The sequence below is a fragment of the Paramisgurnus dabryanus genome, chromosome 1 (genome assembly GCF_030506205.2).
Source record: "Paramisgurnus dabryanus chromosome 1, PD_genome_1.1, whole genome shotgun sequence".
NCBI classification, from domain to species: domain Eukaryota; kingdom Metazoa; phylum Chordata; class Actinopteri; order Cypriniformes; family Cobitidae; genus Paramisgurnus; species Paramisgurnus dabryanus.
In genome coordinates this window covers 49,831,235-49,852,543 of record NC_133337.1, presented here as the reverse complement: position 1 = coordinate 49,852,543, position 21,309 = coordinate 49,831,235, and the positions used below count along the sequence as shown (strand labels likewise).

The following is a 21,309-nucleotide window of genomic DNA, read 5'->3' as shown; positions in this document are numbered from 1 at the left end:
TGTTGTAACACGGCTGTAGGAGGCACAGTGATAGTCCTCTTAGTAACTTTCACAGGGGACTATTTTCGGCCAGTGCGTAATATCACTGCGCCTCCTGCAGCCATGTTACGGCAGCAAATTCCTTGATTATTACACCAGTTTAGGAGTATAGTTCCTAGCCATATCTGCCTAGAAAAACGCAACTTTAAATTTTCCTGTCTGTCTTTTTACACAATGTAACTACAGAAGAGTTAAGTTTTAAATAGGAAGAATATCGAAACTCTTTGGTTATTTTTTTGCGCGATGCTAATGGTCTAATCAGATTCAATGGATGATGCTAAGCCATGCTAAAAGTGTTAGCGCCAGACCCGGAGATCAGCTGAATGGATACCAAAACGGTCAAATTCAAATGTTTAACTCTAGGGGAGCTGGAAAATGAGCATATTTAAAAAAAAAAGTGGAGTGTCCCTTTAAGGGTAAAATGTTTGAAATTGAGATTTATAGATCATCCGAAAGGACAATATTTGGTAAAGATACAGATGTGAAAATCTGGAATCTAAGGGGTGCAAAAAATCTAAATATTTAGAAAATCGTTGTTTTAAATGAAGTCCTCAGCAACACATTACTACTAATAAATAATTAATAATTTTTGACATATTTACTGTATATTATCTTTACTAAATATCTTAATAATTTTGGGCATAAAAACGATCATTTTGACCCATACAATGTATTGTTGGCTATTGCTTCAAATATACCTGACTGGTTTTGTGGTTCAGTGTCACATTTAAGATATTGACGACTGACGTCATAAGGAAAATGCATAAAAAGTAGAAAAAGGGCTGTGTTTAGGCAAGACTTGTTCAAACAGACCCTCGCTCCTATTTAACCTTCTTTGTCAAGTGTGAGGGCTTTGCCAGTAGATAGACGTGGGCCAGTAACTGAAGGGTTAGTGGTTCAAACCTTGCATGGGTTCGATCCATAAACAATTAAAATTTAACCCTCTGTTCACTTCTTCTATGAAGTAGCTTGCTGCTTACACATGCAGTACAAATACAAAAATATGAAAAAATAACATGTGCCACTTGCTTACTGTACACACTTGCTGTTTAAAAGAGCCTTTGGATCATTTGGCTAAAAAGCAGCTTACATGTTTTCTCATATCCTCAGGTCAATAAGAAATGTGAGGAGGCGCGTCAGGAGAAGGAGACGATGGTGATGAAGTATGTGCGTGGAGAGAAGGAGGCCCTGGATCTGCGTAGGGAGAAGGAACAGCTGGACAAGAAGCTACGGGAGGCCACAGCAGAGGTAGACAAACAGGCCCGGCGTGGAAACACACTAGCTCAGGAGAAAGGACGCCTTCAACAGCTGTATGACGCCAAGGTCTCATAAAACGCATTTTTATTATGCACTATTATTGTAGGTTTTAGCTTTGATGTGTATTCATTTGATCAGCAGTCTGAATATAAATTATGCATCTATTCAATTATTCTTGCATGATCACTTCTATAGGAGAATGAGGTGACAAGACTGTCTCGCGAACTGGAGAAAGTGAAGGAAGAAATCAATTCTCATGTCATTAAAGTGAAGTGGGCACAAAACAAACTGAAGAGCGAAACGGACACGCACAAGGTAAACTAGAAAATGTTGTGAATTACACAAAGTGCTCGGTAATGATGGTGTGCTGTGAGTTATCATAGTGCAATGTTGATGAAGAGAGCGTGAAATCCTTATGACTGCTGATACAACAATGCAGTAACTGTGTATAACACTTATATATTTTTGCATCCCTAAGACAAATCACGTAGTTGGTTTTCCTCACTTTTATATTTCACAATGTAATGGCAAATGTTCGCATTGAATTATCTCTTTGTCGCTCTGTCTCTCTGCAGATTAAGATATTGAAAGTGTTTATGTGGGATTTTTTCTGAAATGTCTGTGCTGACGTCGATCACTTCAATGAAATGCTGTCTTTGTAATAACAGGAAACAAAAGACAAGCTAAGGGAAACAACTGCCAAGCTGACTCAAGCAAAGGAGGAGACTGAGCAGATTCGCAAGAATTGCCAGGATATGATCCGCACATACCAGGTGCAGTTTACTTGAAATAAGATCCAAGTGTCGGTATGTCCACTAGAGGGCAGCATATATAAGGAATTTGAACTCGGATCATAAACTGAAAGATGTTGTTTTGTTTTTTAAGGCTGTAGCCACTATGGTTTATTAAAAGTCGTGGATATTGTAATATTTTACTGTAGGGAATGAGCCGATTCAGCTTGCCTAAATGAACAAACTAACATTGTTTCTACAACTTGGTGAAAACTTTGTTTTCTGCATCACACTGTGTTCCCTGCAGGAATCTGAGGAGATTAAGTCAAATGAGTTGGACGCAAAGCTGCGGGAGACCAAAGGAGAGCTGGAGAAGCAAAAACAAGAGCAGACTGACCAGCTAGAGGTGCGGTTACATTGTTTCTTCAAGCTTTGTTCATACCTAACGTACTGTAAATCCAATTAGATTAAAGGGACACTTCATCCATTTGCATTAAGCTTTGTATAGTTAGAACCCCAGTCATGTTTTTGAATGGTCGTGCATCATTTCCTCAGTTGCCGCTGAGACAGGAGAAATACAGATTTTGGTGTTGCACTTCCTTCTTTCAATGATGTAAAAATCATAATTTTGCGTCATTGAAAGCAGGAAGTCCAATATCTTTGTTGAGGGGGTGACACTACAAACAACCCCCTTTTCTTGGGGTTGACTTGATTTACGCAGTCATGCATTATGATATTTAAGCTTCTTAAGACGAAACAAAAAAACCAACATGTAAAAAATAAGCTTTTTATTTAATTTCATATCATGTTTTTGGGATTTGGATTAAAACTAATTCCAAGTGTTTTTTTCCAACTTGATTTTTTGCTGCGTGTGTGTTTACATTCGTTGACCTAAAATAGTAAAACATTATTTAAAACCTTATTAACTGCTCAATTAATTTTTGAGTAATGTGTTTCTCCTTAATTGAGTTTTGCAGCTTTTAAAGCCAGGTGTTTGTTTACGTTACACCTCATACATCGTTGGTTCAAGCTTCTCTCGGGTCATTCTGTCCCTGCTGCTCCGAGATATGCCGTTGGTCGCTAGTTTGTCGTGTGTGGCGCTTTGCCACCCGCTTTTAAAATTATTTATGAGCGAGGAGCCTCCATTCACCAAGCATCATTAGTACACGAAGATGACAATGAGTGTTTGCACTCCCTTATCAATGAGTCATCGCCGTGCAAGAAACAGCCTTATTAGCATTCGCTTTCTCATTAGCATTATTAACACAGTGTTGCCTAGCAGGCTTCCTCTGTTGATTGTAATGACAGAATGATTAATGGCTATGCGAGGTGAGAAGAAGAGGTTTTTTTTTAATGGTCCTGTGGTTTGATTGGCAGATGCACAAAGCTAAGATTAAAGAGTTGGAGGATCTGAAGAGGACTTATAAAGAAGGCATGGATGAGCTCACCACGCTGCGGACCAAGGTGAAAACGCTTTCTATAAATAACTGTGAAACGCTTTGTGTTCGTCTACATCCTTCTCATTCTAATTCTGGCCTTCAGGTTAAGTGTCTGGAGGACGAAAGACCTCGCTGGGAAGACGAGCTTTGCAAATACAGAGAGATTATTAACAGACAGAAGACTGAGATCCAGAACCAGAGAGAAAAACTCGCCACCATCACTAAACTAGAGGAGCAGCACCAAAGGTTGCTACCAATGAAATGTTTCACTCCACTTTTCCAGTAGATCTTAAAGAGATAGTTTCTTCCATTTTTTTTAATTCTGTCATCATTTACTAATCTCATTTTGTTACAAACCTGTATAAATTTGTTCTGATTTAAACAAACCGATCAGAAGCCCCATTGAATTCCATAGTATTATTTATTTATTAAGTCAATATGGCTTCTGATTGGTTTGGTTGTGACATTAAGTAGTGAGTAAATAATGACAAAATTGTCATTTTTAGGTGAACTATTTCTTTAATGTAGACACCAGGGCTGCAACGATTAATCGTGTGTCCCATTAAAAATGCCTCTGTTTCATGCACAGCTTGTGCGTGTACTACGGTATGGTCAGTAGGAAGTCCTTATCAATCTAAAATCATTATGAGTCTGAGTCGTTTATAACGTGCATTTAAAAAAGCAACACTCGTTAAACAAAATCATTTAAAAATATTCTTTATTATCATGAAAATACCTGAAACAATTTGAAGAACAGCAACATAAATATTCCTGTAGACATTTACAGCGTTTGTAATGCTGCTACAGTACTTCTGTGGCACAAAGGGAGTTTCTGCACGAGAGCGCCCCCTGGCTTTGGGATGTGCTGGGATTTCACTGTAATTCATTAAAATTCATTAATTGAGAAAACGCACATTTGCACGATCAATCGTGACAGCCCTAGTAGACACCCTGTTTCAAAAACATTTAGCATTTCGTATTAGTGTCCCTGAAGCTAAAGAGCAGCATTGTTTTAGCAGCCCAAAGGTCATGGGTTCGATTTTTACTAAAATGCCCTTTTTGCAGATGTGTGATGCACATGATAAAGATTCATGAATTAGTCAACTCATTAGCCACTGTGGTTCTCTCTAGTGGGCCGGGAGGGAGAAGAAAGGGTGACGCCCAGTGGCGGCTCGTGACTGCTCCTCCGAGGGGGGCTAATTCAAAATAAGTGTTTGGAGTGTCATGTGTGTTGCTTGCGTTTTCAAAATATGTGTTTTTTGCGTCATATAAACCATGTGCATCACATTTTTGGTCAAGTGCCTGCTGCACACACGTCAAAACCGTTCATGATTAAAGAGACGCTCACGTTCACAAAATACACACAAGACACTCCCTTAAAAGTAAACTTTGATTACGCATGAGATTATGCAAGTATCTGGCAAACGCGAGTGTCTCTTTTATCATAAATAAATCTGCAGTAGGCCCTTTTTTGACAAGACACGTGATGCACACAGGATCTCTTGATGCGCAGAACACATATTTTGAAAAAAGGAACCACACATGACGGGCTACATACATGTTGTGACGAACTTCGCATCGAGCATCCTCAAAAAATGGTTGCCACTGGTGCCGCCCATTAAAAATTTGTCTGTGACCCTAATTTTTTGGCATTGAAAATTTGTGGAAAGACACCAGCTCCCATATCAACTCCCAGCTGCACCCTGAATAAATTGTGCTTGTGTCCTGTTGTTGTTCTCATCGATTTAAATATGCTGTCTAATCTGATTAAGGTTGATTTTATATACTCTTTATATACTCCAGTCTCTTTGCATATTTGAATGACATGTTCTGCATTCCACACTGTGACTCTCCGCCCCTTTGATCGTTAATTTGCATGTGGATCAGTGCTTCTGCTGAACACGAATGAGCCTCAGTAAAAATCACATGACCTTGAGTGATCTCCCCACGGTCTCTGGACCCTGCTGATGCTGGATCAGCGGGTGACTGTAAATCCACTGCGGCTCCTACAGCGCCGACAGAATAATTCATACCTCTGTGCTCGTCTCATAGGGACTGCTCTGATTTTATTTTGGGGTGGCCACATAAACGTGTCAGTCAGATGTGTTAGCTCACTCTTGTTTTAAAAGCATTATTACACAGCTGATTCTGATTGGTCAGTGGTCAGACATTACTAAATAATCGTTGTTTAAAATGAACAGTTTCTGATGGCCACAGCCTATCAGGGTCCTGATCACATTTGGGGCTTTGTCCAATATAGGTATAGCATGGTAGTGATTTTTCTTGAAATAATATACTTTCATTCTGATCACTTAAAATTTAAAAGATTAGTTCATCCTAAAATGAAAATGTTACTACCCAGAGAGCAGTTCACCAGTTTTACCAGATCATTAGGTCCAAAACCAGATCAGTGCAATTCAAGAACCTTCCCACTGGTTTTCTGAGCCAGATTAACAGATGCATAAAAATATCTAAATCAAAATCATTAATTCATGAGACTCAATTAGCAATCAAAGTATTTTCCTAGTTTCTGATTTCAATCTGTCTCTCTCTCTCAGGGATGAGCAAGAGATCGCATCCTTGCGGGAGGAGGTGGAGAACCTGAACTCTCAGATCACTGACCTGCAAAAGGACATTGAGGGCAGCAGAACGCGAGAGGGCGAGCTTCTGGGCTTTACTGAGAAGTTGAGCAGTAAAAATGCTCAGTTGCAGTCAGAGAGCAACAGCTTGCAGTCTCAGCTGGACAAACTAACCAGCAGCTCCAGAGAACTGCAAAGCAAACTGGAGGAGACCGACAGATCACTTGCAGAGATGGTAAGATGGCTTTGTGTCATGAGTTATGAGTGGTTTTTCAGTTGTTACTTTGAAGGCGAACCATGCCAAGCTACAACCTACCCAAAATAAAAGGTGATGTACACTGAATAAAACACAGAAGTACAAAGAATATGTCCCAAAGAAATTCTCTATAAACATTCAATTCTTTATAATACTATACCTTTGCACACCTTGTCCTGAGAAGGTCAATAGTAAAAAAACACACAGATTATAAAAAGTCTTTCTCTGCCAACATTTAAAAAAAAGTTTCCAGCCAGCACCAGCATTTTTCATGATTTTCACAAAAGTTTAATGCCTTCCAGAAAATGTTCTTCTTAACATACAATATATGACTGCCCTCTGCTTTCAAAAAAAAGTTTTTAGCCATTAGTTCTCTTTTATTACCTCTGAAATATGGGTAGGTTTCTTCAAAAACACAACATTTTGAACTAATTTCATTTTGTAAAGGACTTTGATAGAGATCAGATTCAGAGCGATTCTCAAAACGTACACGCACATACAGCTGGTTGCCCAAAGGCGATACTTCCGGGTTTTATAAGTTGCGGCCACCTGGTGGATAATAACGGTATTACGGATTGCCGGAAATACTCGTCATTAGCAGGGAAGTGTTTTATCTTAATTGACCTGTTAACTCGTCAATGGCGGGGAAATAGTTAAAGTCGCCATGAAACGGAAGTAGCGATTGCCTTATTTTCCCCGTGGTGACGTATATCCGAATGAAACGGCTTTTGAGATGAAATAAGGCAGGGCTGGATTTGAATTTGTCCATCGAGATCTGATTGGATCGTTTGAAGTTGGGTCGTGTTGCTAATTGCTAATCACTGCGATCTTCTCCCGGACCCCGCCCACCTGCCATACTTTTGACCGGAAGTGAAGAGAGATCGTTTTGAGGAGGGGAGGAGATTTGCATTTTTGATTAAAGATTATGAGCACACACGAATTTTTAAAAAATAATGAAGCTCACAGATAAGTCATTTGTTTATAATACCACACTATTAAAAATACATATATAGTTTTTCATTTCAATTTCATTGCGACTTTAATGTCTATAATTAGGGATGCCCGATATATCGGCCGACATATCGTTATCGGCCGATAACTGCTTATTTTTAATATTATCGGTCTGATAGCAAAATTAGGCCGATAAATGAAAGCCGATAGATTATGGATTATTTTGGTTTGTTGAACCACTTCACTTGCTCATTGCTGGCCATGTGGAGTTTTGATTGAGATTTAGCTGAAGCAGAATGAATATGCTTTCCATTGAAAAACAAAAAAAAAAAAGAAAACATTATTGAGAAAATCATCTTTAAAGTTGTCCAAATGAAGTTCTTGGCAACACATATTACTTATAATACATACATCTTTGCTACATTTACAGTAGGAAATTGACAAAATAACTTTATGAAACTTGATCTTTACTTAATATCCTATTGATTTTTGGCATAAAAAATTATACTATAGATCAATACAATGAATTGTTGGCTATTGCTACAAAAATACCAATGCTGCTTTTGTGGTCTAGGGTCACATATTAAAATAAGAATAAGTGCATGAAGTTTTTTCGGTGAAATACTGTGTAAAATGCGGGAGGTATTAGTAACGGCCCTTTCCATGAACATCACTGCACATTCTAGGGGTGCGTTCCACTCCAGTTTTAGACATGCACTCGCAAACTACCCTAACACTACTGTACACATTTGCTTAGCTCCATCATTCTTGGGTCCAATTCATTAAAGACTTTCCAGGGTTTCCTGCAGAAAATTTTAGTTAAGGTGGTAGGGTTGTGCAGGTGGGCGGGCCGGGGGCGTGGTAACCTCCAGACATTGACGGACCATGTCTTTCTCTCATTTCGGCCATGTGGCGCGTGCCTGCTCGCAGTGTGAAGCGCGTCCACGCTATTCTCCGAGATTCACTTGAAGGCCTTTTGTGCAGTGATTTTTTTTTTTGGACAACCTTGTTAAGGTGGTAGGGTATCCCAGCTTAGGTGGGCCGCGCAAACTGAAAAGTGCTGTGGGAAACCCTGCTTTCTACATGGGAAATAGCACAAAACTAATAAAAGCTATCTTGTGCATGTTTTCAGACAAAGAGGTTGAAGAAAGAGGAGCATGAAAGGCAGCAGGAGGTACGTGCGCTGCAGACAGAGAGAACAGAGCTGCAGGCTGAGATGTCACTACTGAAGACACGTGTGGACGAACTGCGAGATGAGCTAGTCACACAGAAGAGAAAACAGGCAGCCAACATCAAAGACCTCACTAAGCAACTGACACAAGGTCAGTGCCTATGATCACAGCACTGTGACTTTCCTGCTCTCTGAAACATAAAGTTTCATGATTATGAATGGATTTTTTAAAATCGTTTTCATACTTCATATATTTCAGTAGTAAAAGATGCAAGACCTCAAGTTTTAAAGGAAAACACTACAATTTTTCAATATTTTACTATGTTCTTACCTCAACTTAGATGAATTAATACACACCTATCTTTTTTCAATGCGTGCACTTTTAGTCTTTGTACAGCGTTTCTTGAATGTGTTAGCATTTAGTCCCATTCATTCCTATGGCTCCAAACAAATGTTTTATTTTGTGCCACCATACTTACTAGTGTAACTATGCATGTAACAGTCTTTAAATAGGGAAAACATGGAAGTGTTTGGTGGCTTCTAAATTCATCCCTGTTTGGATCCTAAGGAATGAATGTGGCTAGGCTAAATGCTAACACATTCACAAGGTGCTGTACAAAGATTAAAAGTGCACACATTGACAAAAGATAGGTATGTATTCATTTGTCTAAGCTGAGGTAAGAAAAATAAAATATTGAAAAACGGTGGTGTTTTCCTTTAAAAGTAATATAGTGAGGGAGGTAAAGCAGAGGGTCTCTGCTATAAAATTAATTATAATACAGAATTAAGCTAAATAATTCATATATTGCATTTGATTTATATGAATGCTTATGTTCATATTTTCTAATGCAAAAAAAGTACAAACTGATTTATCCGTATATGTACTGCAGTCTGGATGGTATTTTATTTTAATGTCGTGTATTTTTTTTTTTTTTTGAGGGCGAGGCCATGTCATGCCACCTGTTTATGTTGGCATGTTTCTAACATGGCGAGATTCAATCATGTGCCAAATACTGATGAGTTTAATTACACATAGAAATAAACAAAACATACAGGAAGCACTTTCTCCTCTTCATAAGAAGGTTATTCATTGAGCTATCCTAACTGTGCCCGATTTTTAGATTATTTGCATTTAGAATAGTTTTTTGTCCCTGCTGACAGAACATACCCACCAGTTGAAAAGCATAGACGTAAACCTTTTCATCTCAAAATGAAATGCAGAAAAGCTAACAAATCATGTTACAATTTTGAAAAGAAGTCTCCCGTGTCATATTTCTCCTCTGTGTGTGCTGTTCACATCTTAACTAGAATTCGATTTGTTATTTTAATAGGCTCGTGGTGAGTTACTTTTTTATGCTCACCAGAGCCCACAGGCACTGTTAGTAATTATCAAGCCATATTGATGCTCTCTGTGGTTCAGCCCAGACAGATTGAGTTTATGTATCTGTGCCTGCCTGTTGCTACAAAAGGGGCTAGGTTAGGGTGCACACGGTCTCTCTTCTTTGAGAGAATAGAGGAAGAGGACCGGGGACAGAACATGCGCCACGGGACTCCCTTAAGTGTCGGGAGGCAAGTACAGTACGTGAAGGTATTTTTAAACGACTTGATTTAGTTCTCATCCCTTTTGGGTATACGTGATCTTCAACATTTTTCTCAAGGTCCCCACTTAAACGCAAAGCTTCCTAATCCTGCACTTCTGAGAGATGGTATAGAAGTGCCCGCTGGATGGGTGTTTTATGCAGGGTCAGATGGCCCACAGCAGGGGCAGCGTAGAATGACACAAACACTCATTAGGGACGCTGAGGTGTCCGTCTCCGCCTGGTGTGTGTCTAATGAGCTCATTGTGTGTTTTTGTGTCCTTGTGTAGCTCGTAAAAAGTTGGATCAGGTGGAGAATGGAGGTTGTGATCGTGAAGGCAGCAGTATGGGCAGTCGCTCGAGTTCCTCAGGTACATCTGGTTAACACTTCATTAAAGATGACTATTCTCTAGTTTTGGTAAAATGTTTCAAACTTTTAAAACTAGGTTAACCACTGCATTCTCAATTGTTATTTATGATTATTTTTGTGTCAATGTCAGCTTTAAAGGGTATGAAACTTTAACACATGAAACATGGTTTTGGTGATTTAATATTTAGTACAGTTTATTCTTTATGACCATTTAAGGTTATATAGTATAAAGGGCAATAATGTTAATGCACTGTAACCATAATTTATTTTTAACTCTTTCCCCGCCATTGACGAGTTATCTCGTCAATCCGCAACTTATAAAACATGGAAGTATGGCCCTAGGGTAAATGGCTGTATGTTTGCTACGTTTTGAGGATCGCTCTGCATCTGATCTCTATCAAAAGTCCTTTACAAAAATTGAATAATCTGACTTTTTGCTCGATTTTTTTTTTTTTTTTTTTTTTAAGAAACCTACCCATATTTGAGAGGTGATAAAAAGAGAATTAATGAAGGTAGGATTAAGAGGTTCTTTTTTTCATTTAATACATTGTATGTTTATATGGAAGAGCATTTTCTGGGAGGCATTAAACTTTTGTGAAAATCATGAAAAATGCTGGCGGGGAAAGAGTTAAATACTATACTACCATATAAATACAGGACAGTACTGTACTGGCCAATTTTAGATTGCTACCTAATTTTTGTGCAGGGTGGGTTTATTAAACAAAACCCATACAGACTGTGGCTTACATCTCTCCTTCTTTCAGGCTCTTTAAACGCACGCGGCAGCAGTATGGATGATCGTTCTCCGGAGAATCAGTCCGGTTCTTCTGTGGTGGTGGTGGACAGCTTCCCTGAGGTCGACAAAGCTGTGCTGGTGGAGCGCATTGTGCGGTTGCAGAAAGCACATGCTCGCAAGAATGAGAAGATTGAGTTCATGGAGGACCACATCAAACAGCTGGTGGAGGAGATCAGAAAAAAGACCAAGTGAGTGAATGAGAAAAAGAAAAGTAGAAAGAGGACTGTTTAACCACATAATAGTTTCATTTGGCAACTACAAATGAGCTTTGAGCTATACATCATTGTGATCATCAACACCTATTAGAGCTCAATGCATTTAACTTACTATAATAATAATAATAAAGATGTATGAAAAAAAAACTAACGTTGAAGATTGTTTGCAGACGATAATACACATGGCCAAAATTAGGTTCTGCATCGATTTTCATTTATACATTTGCGTCGTCGTCCGCGATGATGTGCAAACACACGCGCAGACTGCTGGTAGGCAGTATCCATGCGTGTAACCACAGTAGCAGCACGACCGTCAATGAAGAAGCAGCTTGGCAAGTTAACCCAAAAACGAAGAAGAAACAGCAACTTCTTGTGTATGATTTGAGGAGACCACCAATGATGGAAGTAAATAAACAGCGACTATTGTTGTAGTTTTGAGTAAATTCACTTCTCAACTTGGCCCATCTTTGTTTTCACCGTCGCAAAAGGAAATACCTATGACACAGTTTTTTTTTACCCGACGGGAGGGGTTCTGGTGGACCAATCACAGTGTTTGCGGTCCGCGTAGAACTGACGCGTTGTTAAAAATTTTGCGAGGTGCATGTCAGGCTACAGATAACCAAAGGCGTAGCTACGGCGTAGACCTTGCGCACGACTATAAATTGGGCTTAAGGGCTGTGCTTTGTGCCGGCCCAGAGCTCGAAAAATGTAAAGGGTCCCTGGTAATCGGCAAGATTTTTTTGATCATATTCACCAAAACCGACACAACATACATTAGAATGTTTGCTCTGCTATTCTTGTTGTTGTTTTTGATGCTGTTGTTTTTTTAACAAACAAAAAGTCTGGATTTCCATGCAAGCCACACTGGATATACTCACCATTTAATAGTACTTCAATGGGTCACAAAACTTACAGTTTGAATCTTACAGTGTTTTTCCAGTTACAGTTTGGATCATTTTTCTGAGTAGAAAAATCCGGTCTACTGTCGCTTTAAGACCGAGTTCTGCACAAAGTCACATATACTGTAGCTTTTTTCGCAATTCTCTTATCTGCACATGCAATCTATATCACTCACAAGCTTGCTCTGTGAGATTTCATTTTTGACGTGAGGATAGTAATGACTAACAGGACGATGTTGGAGGAAATTTTGCGCAACAGTTCCAGATCGTCTGTGACACTTCTTGTACATTTTGTGGAAAGTGAAAGTAAACACGGGCACGCTTTTAAACGCTATTTAAATACCCGATACCTGAATTGCATACACCATAATTACCCAACCAAATCTGTAAGAGAATGCAAAAGCATTTAAGTATAGTTTCCTCCCTATAAGTCAAGATAGCCCAACGGGCAGGGTGGAGATGCATTTTGGTAGCCTCACCGCAAGGCACAATAGCCCCGGGACCTCGGGCTAGCGATTTTGCAAGCCCTGCGGCCAGTCAGGTTCTTCCAAAAATTGTTTCATTATGGATCACGGCCTGTGCACAGGAGCATTGTCATCCTGGAATAGGAACCAGCCCTCCCCAAACCATTGCTACAGGGGGGCCTCAGAAGATTTCAAAGGGGGCCTAAAGTTGACTTAAAATTATTAAAAATTGGACAAAACAATCATTAAAATAAGCTAAAACAAACAGTGCTGAGCGAGTGCAGTTGGGCTATCAAAATGTGAGTGGGGGGTTTTCAAATATTGTTGTGGGCCACTAGGGGGCCATGAAGTGAAAAAGGTTGGAAACCACTGTTCACAGTTTAGCTCCAGCTCTAATCAAGCACACCTGAACAACCGATCAAGGTCTAAAGAGTCACCTGAAAACTACACGTAGGCGAGGTTTTATCAGGGTTGGAGCTAAAATCTGCAGGACATCTGGACCGACGTTGCCTACCCCTGCTCTAAACCATAATATAAATATTAGCCTTCATTGGAATTACGAAGCCCTGCTGAACCTTTACATTAAATAAAGTAGTCTATTTGTATTCAATGCAGTGTATGATTTGGGTGTCCAAATGTTTTTAAATACTTTTTGGGTCACTGTAATGTAGCGCAGAGCTCTTGGTCTTGGGAATTTCTCTGTGCTGTCTCTCTCCTCTGACTCATTCACAACAGCATGACTCAATTTGGCAGGTCACCGTACTTCCCTTGCATTTTCTTTTTGTGCTTGTTTTTTTCATCTTCTATTTGAGTGAGGGTTACAGTATGTTGTCTGACTTTTATTTAGTGATCTGGCAGACGTTTATCTGTTTCTTTCACACGCATGCCGAGCTAACCTGTGTTTCCAACAGCAAGGTATTGGATAGCGGTCTGTTCATGCGGGAGCAATCCGTCAGTGAGATTGCTAATGATGTCTGATTCATATTCATACAAGCCTTCATACACACAGAATTGATTCGACGATGCACGTTTCCACCGATGGAATAAAGCAAAACACAGCGAATTGTCTCGGTTTGTTTATAGGATCCAACTTTAGATCTGATAAATAAGGTGCCGCTGAAGGCTGCGAGTTGGGTTTCTGCCACCACTCCGGGCAGAATCGACGATGTTGTCTCTTTCCTTTCACTCTTGATTAATGATAGTCATTGAATCGGTCCACCTGCACTAACTTGCATTCATTATTTCTAATCAAAGATACATCCTATTGAAGCCAGGCTTAATTTAGCCTGCTTAGCTGATCTTACATGCAGCTAAGCTTCTTTCGGCAAGTCCAGATCTGTCAATTTTTGGATGGTGAAATGTTAACTTGCGTTTATCGACCACTGTGCCATTTGTGTTGGTTTTATTTATTCATTTCTTTTTCGGTCACGTGGCTGCAGAGCACACAGCAAGGTTAGATCAGTTTGGTGAATCATCCAAGTTGATTACAGCGTACAACTGAGGTTGATTTTAATAGCGTTACCTTGATATAATTTTCAAAAAATAGTTTTCCTTATTTCTGTAAAAAAACTTTAATTAGAAATTAAATTATACACACTGAGTTTCCTAGTTTGTAGAAAACGTTAAAGTTATGTTATTGAATTGATACCATGTGCCATTGGATTTCATTGCATGCAATCATTTTTATCGGATAGTTATAAGGAATCAGTTATTTGTATTGTTAGTGGTGATTGCTAAAACATCTTAAGGCTGTTTTACACGGATCCAAACAAACACTGACAAATGCCAAAAAACACAGACAGATGCAAGCAACCACAGATAAATGCCAACACAGACAAATGGCAACAAACACCAACAAATTTGTAAATCCAGCAGCCAACTTAAAATGTCAGTGTTTGTTGGCATTCATCAGATCAGCTTGTTTTAACCTTTGCAGTTTCACTAAAAGGTTACTAAAGCTGTCACTGGGGCGGTACGCTTTTAAAAGGTCTTAATGTGTACCATTTAAGTACAGATATGTTTGGTATCAATATTGGCCTTTTAGGAACTAACTTGACCCAGTGACAGCTTTTATACCTTTTCATGATAGTCTAGCTGGGATGGACTTTGTAAACATTTTGACCTAGACCTTTTTACAGAGGCCATGTGTGGGGCTGCATTTATATTTAGGTAGCAAAAGCATTACTAAGACATTATTTAACATTTTTAGGTCTGTATTGTAACGGACTCGCATGGCCTAGTTTGTGATTTAAAGCAACACTATGTAGTTTTTTTACCTTTAAATAATGTCTCTAAAATTATTTCAGTGATAGAACAACTTTTAACTGGACAAATTGTACTGTTGCTGCAACCTGAGCAGCCTCCTAGCTGCTACAAGCACACTCTGAAAATGGCGGTGGAGGGTAGGAAACACAGCCCCGCCCCTCCCCCTGCCTGCAGAAGAGTGTCTGATACCAGGCAATGTTGCGCTTTTCAACCACACGGGGGAGCTGTAAGTCATTTTTACATGGAAACTACATAGCGTTGCTTTAATTGTACTGTATGATGTGCTACCTGGGTGGAAAGACTGTTATATGTCTCTATTCAGCACTTTTGCAACCTGAGAGAAACACAGATATGGATTTATACAGATTTATTTATGATATGGGCTGATGCACATTTTAAACACCCTAATTTTTGTCTCACGGCTTTGTTTTAGCAATGTTAGAAATCCACAATCCTTATAAAATAAACTTTAGAATCATATTTTGTGAATTCTTGAAATAAAGACAGAACCGACAATGCACAAACACAATGTTAATTATCAATCAGACGTCCATTGAGTTCTTGACACCTTGCTGTCTGTTTTTCATACTCTCAGTCTTTAGACTGCTACACTTAATGTTATGAATGAGGATCAGGCCATGCCATGCATAAGCTAACGCTCATTCATACAAAAACTTTGCTAATTAAAATAATCATTCTGCCATGCTCACAAGTTTCTATTACAGCCACAATGACTTGGCACAATCAAAAGAATTGCATTGGGGTGTATTACTAATCTAAATGAGAGAGCGTACAACATTTATCACCTTTGGATTTCACCAGATTATCACTTGAAAGCAGAAGCAGGTTCTGTTGAATTTCATTTGCTCGTCAGCACTACTGCATGCAAGCAGATTTTCCATGTTTTATTCATTTTTGTTTCGTTTTGTTAAATACTGTCATATGGAGCTGGGGTCTAATTTGACCCCTAAAATAAGTAAAAGGTAAGTTTTATGTTTTCATTTGTTCTTCATTTTGAGTGTGTGTGCTTATGTGTAGTGAAATGTAAACTTTTGTGTATTTTTGCATCTGAGCTGTCACTTGCATAGTGTGATTTTTACCAAAGATATTGGATGTAAAAAGATTGGCCACTGCTATTACTGTGAATAGGGGACAATGCAATACTCAAAAGTCCCGCCTATCAGTTAAACTAACCAATTATCAATCGGCAAGACTGACAATCTCGAAAAAGATGTTTTTAGCACAATTTGAGCTGAAACAAATGTTATGGTACAATTGATGTCAAGTTTAATTGTAGTAGGGCTGCATTACGATTAATCGCAACTAATCAGAACAAGACGTTTTTGTCTACATCATATATGCATATGTACTGTTTATAATAATTATGTGTGTATATATAAGTATTATTACTTTTAACACAAAATGACACATAACGTTTTAAAAGCTTTACATAAAAAGATGGGTAAAATGAAGACATACTTTCTAAGAGTATACATGTGTATATATATTTAAGGAAAAAATAAGTAAAAAAGGATTTAAATATAAAAATACTTATATAGTATATCAAAATATATAAGTATATAAATATAAAAATGTATATACAAGTGTCCATTTTTCTTAAATATATACTTGCGTGTGTGTGTGTGTGTGTGTGTATGTATATATATGTATATGTGTATATATATATATGTATATGTGTGTGTATATATATATATGTGTGTGTGTGTGTGTGTGTGTGTGTGTGTGTGTGTGTGTGTGTGTGTGTGTGTGTGTGTGTGTGTGTGTGTGTGTGTGTGTGTGTGTGTGTGTGTATATATATATAATATATTATATTATATTATATACACATACATTCACACATAATATTATAAATGTACATATAGGATGTAAACAAAAACTTTTTAGTTGTGATTAAATGTTATGCAGCCCTTGATTATTGGTTAGAAATATGTTGTTTAGCATGTGATTGTAGAGATATCTATCTTTCCCCATTCAAATAAATAGGACTTTAGTCTTGCATGACTAAAATAACTGCCTGGAGGCATTGCAAACATGGCCACCAAGTGGCGCAACTTTCATAAAAGGGCTTTGATTTTACCCAGTTCCTTCCTGTGTAACCTTGATCAATAACACAATTTATACATTACAAGTCATCAGGACTGAAAATAATTCTGTCTTTAAAAGTTTGTGTCTGGTAGATGGTAGGGATGTGTGGTAATTTGTATGCGATATCATGCGCATCTCGTCAGTAAAGCCAGTTCCTTGATTAGTAGTAAATCGCCGTCACCTGCTTTCAGATGGAGCGGCATTTACTACACAAAGCCGTAGTTCACTCTGACAAGCTGGGCCATATCGCAGGCAATACGTCCGTGATAATTAATGCGAAAGTGCCCCAATTGTCACTGAACTATGGCTTTGTGTAGTAAATGCCGCTCCATCTAAAAGCAGGGGATGGTGATTTACTTCTAATAACAGAACCGGCTTCACTGACGAGATGCGCGTGACAATCATATGCAAATAATCGTTCATCTCAAGCAGATGCTATGGTGTGTATCTGTTAAAATTTCAGAAACGAGCAAAACAAGCAAATTCGTCCATTCAGAAAGTCCTCATTTAGAGTTTTTATGCTCTCAGACAGAGACCTGTAGTCTCGTGTCCTCTAATGTCTTTGTCTCGAGCCTTGGTCTGAAGAAACCATTAGAATTGAATTCTGCCATTATTTGGGCCATGCGTCACTGCAGGGAAAATAGATTTGAAATAGCGTTGCCTAAAATGGAAAGATAAAAGCTTATCACTACTATCATCCTTCATAGAAAACCATACAGGTTATTTTTTCTTCCCCATTTTTCTGTTCCTGCGTATTAAATGGACTACAATGGTGGTGGAGATGATAATTACTTCGAATTTCCATCAGCCCGCTAATGCAGTTCAAATTTAAGCACTTAAACCTGAATTATGTGTTTTATAACAGGATTTTTTTAAACAGACTACATTAAAACTAGTGTGAGGTTATTAGACAGATCAGATTTTTTTTCTGGATGCACTGGAAGTCGCTTTGGATAAAAGTGTCTGCCTAATACATAAATGTCAATGTTTAGTAATGTTTGGAATTATACAGTCGATCTTTGTCTTTTGAAAAGCCTATCTAAATCCTGTATCCACTCATTATATTCATTTACTATTAATAAACCAATTACAGACTAATTGAGAGATAAATGATTGTGACACAAAAATGAAACCTGCGAGACAGACCGTCGGAGATTAAACATGTACAAACTTCCAACCTGTATGAATGTGAAGCACGTTTATCCAAAGTGAAATGGAGTAAATGGGAGAGAGACACTGAGATGGGTAATGGGGTCCTGGCGACTGATGAGCCCCCCCCCCCTCCCGTTTCATTAGTAATTTCACCTTTTGCCTTCTCTGAGTAGAACAGTGACAGCGGCCATCATGGCTCCAGGTTTTATTGCCGAAACTGATGAATGTGCGCTCTAATTAAAACAAGGCCCGCGGGTTAATGCTGTCTGCGTCTCTTCTGCAGGATCATCCAAAGTTATGTGCTGAGAGAAGAGACTGGAGCGCTGTCTTCAGAAGCCTCGGACTTTAACAAAGCAAACCTGAGTCGGAGAGGTGGCATCATGGCTTCGCTGTACACGTCCCATCCCGCCGACAGCGGGCTAACTCTCGACCTCTCGCTGGAAATCAATCGCAAACTTCAGGCGGTGCTGGAGGACACGCTGCTCAAGAACATCACGTTGAAGGTACGCATACCTGATTCACCATCTACAGCAATGGGTCATGTACTAAGACCGACTGAAAATTAAAAGTTGCGCTTTTGGTTAGTTTCAATAGCAGGGGACTATTTTCGGGCACTGCGTAATATCACTGCGCCTCCTGCAGTCATGTTACGACAGCAAAGTCCTTGATTATTACGCCAGAATGAGAGTATAGTTGCTAGCCATATCGGCTAGAAAATCACAACTTTTAATTTTTCGTTCGGTCTTAGTACACGATGTAACTACAGAAGAGTCAAGTTTTAAATAGGAAAAATATCAAAACTCTTTGGTTATTTTTGAGCGAGATGCTAATGGTCTAATCAGATTCAATGGATTATGCTAAGCTATGCTAAAAGTGGTACCGCCAGACCCGGAGATCAGCTGAATGGATTCCAAAATGGTAAAAATCAAACTCCAAATTTTCCAAAAAAGTGGAGTCTCCCTTTAAAAATGTAAAGTTATCGATAAATTACATAAATGAGATCCAATGTGACCATATATAGCCAGACTGGGAGTTGATATGTTGATAATCCCACAATGCTAACATCTGATGTAATTATAATTTAAAGCAAGCATTTGCGTAACTGGGATTTCGGTCGATGGCTATCAAAAGAAAAGCAAATTTAGTGATGATGGATGACCTCGTTGTTATTGGGCATATTCCCACGCTGGCAGTGGCTAGAGGACTGGATCCAGGTCAGAGCAAGGACATAAGCTTTGTCTCTCTATGAGGGAGTGCGTCAGCGGGGAGATCAGATGAATTAATAAAGTATGTTTTGAGGACAGGTTGCAATGAGCTCCATTCAAAACACAATAGGAGGATTAGAGTCTCGAGCAGGAAATGTCAAAGCGAAAATTTTGCCATTATCCTTGCTTACGTGCTGGTTCTATAAGATGTGTTCTGCTTCGTCCTTGAATAAACTAAGGGATGGTTTTTTTCTCTCGATACAGGAGAATCTCCAGACACTGGGTTCAGAGATTGAACGACTTATCAAACAACAACGGGTGCCTCCGGGTAGTGAATCCGGTAGGAAGTGATCAGGAACGGGTAATTACCAAAACAACACATGGTGCGGGACAAAGCCGGAAGCATCTTTTGGAATCAAACCCAAGATTGGTCTGATAGATACACTGGAGGCAAAGTTCCCTTAAAAAAAAAGGTCTAAACTGAGCCAAACACCCTGAACTTCTATGGCAAATGAATGAAAGAGCCTTTGCTCTATCTTAAACTTTATCTTTCTTCACAACGTGCCCAACATCCAGACTTCTTGCATTCACTTGGCAAATCTTTAGTTCTCTCTGTATGGGGATGATTTCGTTTCACCATCTCTTTGAGACCCAAGACGGACGTATGCCCAATCACCGAACTATATGAAGTTGGGTAAATGAATGAATATTGTTATAAATGTGGTCTTTCAAAAGAACAAAATGTGGTGGATTAATGGAGGACCAGGCTTTCAAAGGACAAAATGGGGCTTTTCCTCTATTCACCGCATCGTAGGTTAATGGCCGATGCTCAGCGCTCTCCCTTATCCCTCATACAAATGTGCCAATAATGAATGTATTATGTAATGAGACGGATCCTAGCGTGTAGTACACCCATGAGTCTGGGCACCATTCCCCATTTGCCCTGCTGCTAGGTAACGGCTATACCCTGATAGCCTATCTCTTCCACCGGCCTTGGAAAGCACTTAAGCAAGGAGAGCCGTGCCAAAAAATACAACTTCCTGAATTAAGCGTGTCATTTTGAAGTTCAACACATTAATCAAAATCCATAACCGTCTCAGATGTTGATACGTTTAGGGCTGGCCTTAAGTGAGCTTTGCTTTTTTATAATTTTCTCTCTATCAAAGTTGTATTTAAATTTCATCTTATGATTTTTCCCTTTCTCTCCGCTTATTTGTTTTGTGCAGAAACGAGCTAATCTTTATTTTTTTATATAAATGTAGTTTCGATGCTGCTTTCAGAGATGCTGTTTTGTTTAGTCGCTCCCCAAAGAGATGAACGTAACAACCAGGTGAAAATGAAGTAGACGTTGTAAATACTAAAGGGCAAAAGTGCAATGTTTCCGCCCTCTCTCTTTTTTTATTTTTTACCCCCCGGAAAATTGCAAAGCTGCAGTCTGAGACTCCCGAGCAAATATTCAAGCGTAACATTCAATTCCTCTGTGATGTAACTATATGGTAAAATCATGCGGCGATGAATCCATTCCAGCCGTTGAAATGCGATTGCCTGGGGCATCGTTGCTCTGGTTATCCCCTCCGTTTTTGAAAGATCATATCGTCGGATGCTTTTTATGGATTTTCAATGCTCACCAGATTGTAACGAGCTGATTGAGGACGTCAACGCGAATGATTGGCAGATCTCTTCATTTTCAGTGGTCTTTGGGCTTTCCCCTGCTCGAGCTACTGTGCATTGAAAGACATGCGATAAAAAGTTTAAATACTAAAGTCAAAAAATAGCTTGTCAAGGTCACATCGGCTATTCCAACGTTCATAGACTCCCAAACACATTGCAGACATTC

The 21,309-nt window shown here is 39.1% G+C and overlaps 1 protein-coding gene across 2 annotated transcripts in view; it reads left to right on the top strand.

Moving 5' to 3' along the window:
• ccdc186 (coiled-coil domain-containing protein 186) overlaps window positions 1-20,716 on the top strand; it is a 30,247-nt gene extending 9,531 nt beyond the window's left edge. The window contains exons 5-17 of one of the 2 annotated variants that reach the window (XM_073815352.1): window positions 1,150-1,362; window positions 1,492-1,611; window positions 1,965-2,069; window positions 2,335-2,433; window positions 3,405-3,491; window positions 3,570-3,712; window positions 6,025-6,280; window positions 8,385-8,574; window positions 10,291-10,371; window positions 10,838-10,882; window positions 11,135-11,354; window positions 18,551-18,770; window positions 19,737-20,716. In XM_073815352.1, the coding sequence (XP_073671453.1) occupies window positions 1,150-1,362; window positions 1,492-1,611; window positions 1,965-2,069; window positions 2,335-2,433; window positions 3,405-3,491; window positions 3,570-3,712; window positions 6,025-6,280; window positions 8,385-8,574; window positions 10,291-10,371; window positions 10,838-10,882; window positions 11,135-11,354; window positions 18,551-18,770; window positions 19,737-19,823 (1,866 nt within the window). In that variant the 3' untranslated portion in view covers window positions 19,824-20,716. The remainder of the gene's footprint in view (window positions 1-1,149; window positions 1,363-1,491; window positions 1,612-1,964; window positions 2,070-2,334; window positions 2,434-3,404; window positions 3,492-3,569; window positions 3,713-6,024; window positions 6,281-8,384; window positions 8,575-10,290; window positions 10,372-10,837; window positions 10,883-11,134; window positions 11,355-18,550; window positions 18,771-19,736) is intronic. The other variant, XM_065262909.2, reaches the window with a different exon arrangement.
• The last annotated feature ends 593 nt before the right edge of the window (window positions 20,717-21,309 follow it).